The sequence below is a fragment of the Sinocyclocheilus grahami genome, unplaced genomic scaffold, assembly GCF_001515645.1.
Source record: "Sinocyclocheilus grahami isolate Dianchi unplaced genomic scaffold, SAMN03320097.WGS_v1.1 scaffold354.1, whole genome shotgun sequence".
Lineage (NCBI taxonomy): Eukaryota > Metazoa > Chordata > Actinopteri > Cypriniformes > Cyprinidae > Sinocyclocheilus > Sinocyclocheilus grahami.
The window spans coordinates 728280-735107 of NW_015505533.1; the positions used below are offsets into that span (position 1 = coordinate 728280).

At 39.4% G+C, this 6828-nt stretch overlaps 1 protein-coding gene across 1 annotated transcript in view; it reads right to left on the minus strand.

Annotated features, from left to right (window-relative positions):
- Positions 1-2017: 2017 nt before the first annotated feature.
- Positions 2018-6828, minus strand: part of LOC107548750 (interleukin-17 receptor C-like) — a 23159-nt gene continuing 18348 nt past the window's right edge. The window contains exons 15-17 of the mRNA XM_016229558.1: positions 5464-5509; positions 5273-5380; positions 2018-3308 (exon numbers count right to left, since the gene is read on the minus strand). Of these exons, the coding sequence (XP_016085044.1) occupies positions 2452-3308; positions 5273-5380; positions 5464-5509 (1011 nt within the window). The 3' untranslated portion in view covers positions 2018-2451. The remainder of the gene's footprint in view (positions 3309-5272; positions 5381-5463; positions 5510-6828) is intronic.

The window sequence follows — 6828 nt, forward strand, 5'->3', positions numbered from 1 at the left end:
TTCTGAAGTCACATGGTACAGTAGATTTAAATGGTTGAGTGGTTATCAAATAAAAATAAAGTCGCTATCCCGCTGTAGTTGTCAAACCTTATTCATGCATTTGTGCATAATGTCAATGTGAAGTAAAATGGACCCTATTCACAACTTTAAATTAGGGCATATCATCTCTGTTGAAAATGTCAAATATATTTTTATGTTTTATCTAATCAAATAACCTCTGAAAAGAGCTGATCCCACATAACCCTTTTCATCCTCCCACATTTCTTTCAGTTGAATACCCTGTTTAACTCGGGTATAAGTGGGTTGGAAATGGAATTTCATGTTTACCTTGAGATTCAATAGGTCTGACATCAAACATCTTAGTTTAGCTCAATTTCCCCAATCATTGTAAGCGATTCATCAGTGCATCTTAGACCAAAGGGGGAAAAAAGATTGTATTCGTTTTGTCAAAATGTAGTAACTTGCTGAAATGACTTTTCTTTGTCAGCTGAAGTCCCAATTCCTCTTATCCAGTTTCTCACCAGACAAATCCCTACACTTTTCTTCATTGCATATCCAATTTCATTGACATGAAGTACAATGGATTGCAAATATTTAATGTTATTGCATGTGCTTTTAGAGAAACACGAGTATAGTGAATTCTGTGACAGATGTGCATAGGCACGTTGGCACTTTTGCACACTCAAAAAAATAAGGAACATTGTAATGTATATAAAAAGGGATTTTGGTTGCAGTCTGAGGAAAGGAAGTCACCAAATAATTGTGGAGAGCAAATGGATCATTGAAAAGCCCAAATGAGTCGACTACTTATTCTGTCATTTGTTTGTTTTGTAATGTTGGCTTCAGCAGTTCTTCTAGAAGCCATGAATCCTACTGAAACCTAACACGTATATTTTGGTATATTTTGCATAACCTCCAGCTTTCAGTTATTGCGACAGACGGGAGCCATAACGCTCTGCTGACACGTGATGCATCTGCAAACTTGTCAGGCCGTTGAGAAAACTTGTTCGGCAGCATGTCGCCAACAAAACAGTCGTGCACCAAAACAGTTTTGATTGCAGCATAGCTCCAGGGGGGAAATAGATTTCAGACAACCACGAGAATATGTAGATGTTTCCCTGTTACTTTCTATTAAATTTCTGACGCATTTAATGAAACACGTAAACATGCTCTTGCTGCTGCACAGACGAATTTGCATGCATTTTACGGTTGGTCAAATCGCTCCAAGATGGTTCCTGATTCGGTCCAAACAAGGAAGATAAGATCATTGTGACCACACGAAAACATTTTCATGTCAGGTTGATCCATTTGTTGTACAAAGACCGAAAGAAAACATCATTTGTCTGAGTTTATTAAACTGGGCTGTAATAATCAGCTAAACTGGAGTTTTAATGTTTGATTATACATTTATTTAAAGCACAGAATTGCTGATTCTGGTTTATAACTGTTCCAAGTTCAGCGGTACAATACAAATACAAGTCTACTGAAGCAGGTCTTTATACAAAAATATAACGTTTACATATTTTCTCCTTCTTCAGATGTTATGTGCTGGAGAATTTCTTATCTTCAGTCAGCAATGTACATCGCTTGAGGGAGTGCTTACTGTATATTTATTGCCGCCTTCAGCTGCCAGAATGATCATATTTACAAAGTAAGCACATACTGTATGAACAGCACCATAAATGTCACAGTTACCAGTAGGTGTTATTTGAGTCCAGACTTTCCAGGTCTTTGTTGGGAGTTCATTTCATTCTGTACATTTATTCATTTAGCAGACACTTTTATCCAAAGCGACTTACAATTGAGGAAAACAACAAGCAATTCATCATTAAGAGGACACAGGAAGTGCTTATAATACAAAGTTTCAGGCATTGTTCAGATTAGTACAAGCTAAACGGGGAGGAATAAAGAAAGAGAAAGCAATGTTTTTTTTTATTTAAGATGGAAGTCAAATGGTGACAAAACAAGACGAGTTTTCAGGTGTCGCTGTACATGTTTTACCTCATTTGTAAGTTACTTTGGCTAAAGGTGTCAGTAAATTAATACAGCAAGTGATTCACATTAAGCAGGCAATAACACAAACAGTGCTAACAATATGAAGTTTCAAGCATCGTCTAGAATAGTACAAGCTAGAACAAGGACGGATTTAATCTGTTTGAAATCACTTGAACAGAAACGGTGGGGCTTTCAAAGCTGCAGGCTGCTCGAGATAACAGCAGCGGCCAAATGAAGCTGAACACCAGGGACATACAGCACAGAGTTCATTTGTCACGTACAGCGCCAGCGGTTTACCAGGAACTTGACAGCGTGAGTCGGAGTTTGATGTTTCTGCCCCCTGTTGGACAGATCTGCCCCAGCCTGGAGAGAGCCAGCACTGTCTGTCTGTGAATCACCTCTGCCTTCTCACGGAGGACAGCATGAGTTCAGTCAGAGCGAAACGGCTTCATCCGATCAGCAGGCTCCTAGTAGCTCTGGTGCAGAATGTTTCTTTGAACACTCTTTTCTGGACAAACACGCTGATACCACTTTACCTCGCCGCTTTTTTTGCCTCCGTGTCTTTCGCTTTGTACCGCCCACTGATTTCCGTGAGGACTTGGGGACGCTCGGCACAGTAAGTCCCGCCTTTAGTCTTGGCGCGAGCTGATGCCACATGAAGAGCGAAAGCGTTTTGGACAGAAGACGTGGCCAACATCGGCCACTCCCGTGGGCTCTTGTGGGCTCTCCCAGGTCATGTATTAAAGAGGACAGGTCCTTCGGGAGACAGTACTTTGGGACACAGCGGAGCTGTTTTGGGATGTAAGTGCTGCTGCTGTTGTTGTTGTTAAGGCCCTGGAAGCACACCAGTCCAAACCCCCTGGCGTGGTCATCGCTGTGTAATCCCGTCCACAGACAGGAGAGGGCGGCGTTGAACACAGGAGCAGTGATAGAAGACGACTCCACTGGCTTCTCCAACAATTCTCCATCACAGCTCTTCTGCTCTTCCTCTTCAACAGCACTATAAAGACCAGTCTCAGAGAACTCCGATCCAACGACCCTATCGCTCTTCGTCCGTCTCAGAAAAGCCTGATGGGCGTCAGGGCTCCAGGCGATCAGGACGAGACCGCCCGCCTTCTGCACCGCCTGACACTGTCCGTACAGCCAGGGCACGGGTCCCAGCTGAGCCAGTGAGGACGCCCACTGCGCCAGCCTCACGTCCACGAAGAGCTCCCCCTGCAGGCCGGAGGCTAGACTGCAGACGGCAGCGATGTGCGCGGCATGATCAGACGAGCACACCAGCAGCACGGGACGTCTTTCAGTGCTCCGCCACACTGCAGAAACAGAGACATTTGTGACCCTGGAGCACAAAACCAGGCATAAGCAGCACAGGTATATTTGTAGTAAATATACGATCGGTCCAAATTATCGATTTTTTTTTTATGCCAAAAATCATTAGGATATTAAGTAAAGATCATGTTCCATCAATATATTTGGTAAATTCCCTACCGTAAATATATAAAAACTAAATTTTTGATTAGTAATATGCATTGCTAAGAACTTCATTTGGACAACTTTAAAGATGATTTTCTCAATATTTAGATTTTTTTGCACCCTCAGATTCCAGATTTTCAAATAGTTGTATCTCAGCCACATATTGTCCTATCCTAACAAACCATACATCAATGGAAAGTGCATTTAGATTAGAGCAATCGTGTCTTACCTTGAACACTGGTAAAACAAAAGGGATGTTTTTTTCTAAAATGAATGTGTGTTCTTCCAATGCAGATATTTTTATAAATGGTGAAAAGATAGAAATTGTTACTGAGTTTAATTATCTTCGTTTAACGCTGGATCCAAATCTTAGTTTTAAAAAACATGTAAAGAAATTGGTGAGGACTATAAAATATAACTTGATTAATTTTAGACAAATTAGACCAGGGGTGCCCAAACTCGGTCCTGGAGGCCCGGTGTCCTGCAGAGTTTCGCTCCAACTTGCCTCAACACACCTGACTGGAAGTTTCTAGCATGCCTAGTAAGAGCTTGATTAGCTGGTTCAGGTGTGTTTGATTAGGGTTGGAGCTAAACTCTGCAGGACACCGGCCCATTTATTCAGCTTTTAGATGATGTATAAATCTCAATAAAAAAAAAAATGACCCTTAACTTAATTTTTGATTAGTAATATAATATGCATTGCTAAGGACTTAATTTGGACAACTTTAAAGGCGATTTTCTCAACATTTAGATTTTTTTTTTGCACCCTCAGATGGAAAGCTTAATTATTCAGCTTTCAGATGATGCATACAAAATTGACCCTTATGACTGATTTTGTGGTCCAGGGTTGGTCCAAATTAACCAAGGTCATATAAACATTTTGAACATATTGGCCTTTGATGCAAGTTCATTTCAAAGTCCTCTGTTTTTTTATGTAACATGCTTCAGTTACACTTAATGTTGACACATTTTCCAAGTTAAATAAACATTACTTACACTAACATTACTTTCACCAACTGAATGCTCACTTATAAAACATTACATATCATGTTTTTCTGGTTTGATTTTGCAGTGACAAAGCTGTCATCTAACTTGAGTTTACAAGAGAGTGGAACAGACAAAAAAAAAAAAGAGAGAGAGAAGTGGGATTTATTGCGAGAACAGCATAATAGGCCAATCATAGTGCAATAGAGGCACTACCTCCTCCCATGTGACCTTTTCACCCATTAATTCTCATTTACCCTCCATCAAACCCACTGCGCACTTTAGAGGCTCTGTTAAAACTCAGTGGGCTCAGGGGAGGCACGTGATTTTAACTGCTGGTGTTGCTGTTGCACAGTGTCACTTTAGAAAAACAAGTTATTTAAACACATTTTAAAAGTTATTATTTGCATTATCATTGTCCAATTTTTCAAGGAATTATTTTTTCTGCCTCCCTTGCCGCCCCACACTTTCAGTACATTGAAATACATTCTTCTATAGGCTGCTTTTCCTCTTTCAGGTCTACTATGGGCATGGTGGAGCAACAATTTGAAGAAAATCTCTTTAACAGTTACTTGAACTGTCGATAGGTTCATAGCCAACTACTTGAATAACACATCTGGTTTAACAGCACAGATATTAAAATGTAACTCACTAATCTGAGGTGTGTTACCACAATGCAATAGTGTATGTATGCAGCACAACTACATACAACAGTGTGCTTTTCAAAGCGTTTACTAAGCTTTTGTATACGAGTGCTCGTATAGACTTCTTTAGTACTTGTTTCTGGTCAAAAATCATAAAGAAATGTCTATGGACTGACCTGATGTGCTTCTTTTGACCAGGTAGCATGTGATGCAGACCAGTACGGTCACCGCAGCCAGAAGAGCCAATGCAGTGCCAGTGATGAGACCCCATCGCCTGTGTGTGACTGTGAAGGTTCAGGATGAGTACGACCATTTACGTCCATCTGTCGGCAAGTGTGCTCTAATGATTATAGATGTTTCTACTTACAGTCAGGGCAAATGATTCGTCTTCCACGGAGATCCAAGCGCCACACCTACAGACAGACAGCAGCAGATCAGACAGACACAGGCTGCTGTGTTTTCACAATGAAATACTAGATTGCTACATACTGCACAATATACACTACTGGTCAGAATTTATTTCAATGTTTTGGAAAGTTTTTTATTTGATCACAAATTACAAAAAAATGAATTTATATTGTGAAATATTATATTTTAAAATAGCTGTTTTCTGTGTTAATATATAGTAAAACTTAACTGACTGCTATGATCAAAAAGCACATAGTTCTGTAATAACTTACAGAAATTTTAAAGGAATGTAATCATAACAAAGAAATAATTCTTATGGGTGATTTTAACTTGAACTGGGAGGACAAAGTAAAGAGGAAAAAACTCAAAACTATTGCTGATAAATATCTTTTAAGTCAGCTAATTAAAGGACCCACAAGAATTGCTAAATCCTCTAAGACACGGTTAGACCGAATATTCACAAACAAACCTGAAAGGATCATCAAGAGTTATAATTTGATCACTGGGTTATCTGATCACAATTTAACCTTGGTTGCTCGGAAAGTGACCAAAAACAGGTTTAAAAACAATGCGACAAATTCTAATAATGTTTTCTGTTGTATACCTAAAGGAAAGCTAGTAGAGTTCAAGGAGGAACAGCTAGTTTAAAGTGGGATGATATATTATCTTCTCAGGATGTAGAGTATGGCTGTAACACACTCATCAATAGGACTAACTCTGTAAGGGACAAATTCACTACAAAAGTTTATTAAAAAAATCAGGCATAAAAATAATCTACCTTGATTCAATGACAACTTATGGAAGCTGATGAAGAACAGGGACTCAGCATTAAAGCTTTGTTATAAAGGACTGCGGAATAAAGTTATTCGAGAGCTGAGAGTAGCCTTCGACATGGTTAATCACAACGTTCTTCTCTCTAAATGATCTAAGTTCCAATTTTCATCTGGGGCTTTAGCATGGATCTCATCATATTTATCAAATAGACAGCAATGTGTAAAAATTAAAGGGGCTCACTCCAATAACTTAAACTGTACAATTGGCGTACCCCAAGGATCAATATTAGGCCCTTTATTATTTAGTTTGTACATTGATGATCTCCCACAGCAGTGCGAAGGGATACAAGCGCAAATGTATGCTGACGATACTGTTATTTTTACACATGCGAGAACATGTGAAAACTAAATGTTGCTATGGAAAGGATTACACAGTGGTTAGAGCAATCGTGTCTTACCTTGAACACTGGTAAAACAAAAGGGATGTTTTTTTCTAAAATGAATGTGTGTTCTTCCAATGCAGATATTTTTATAAATGGTGAAAAGATAGA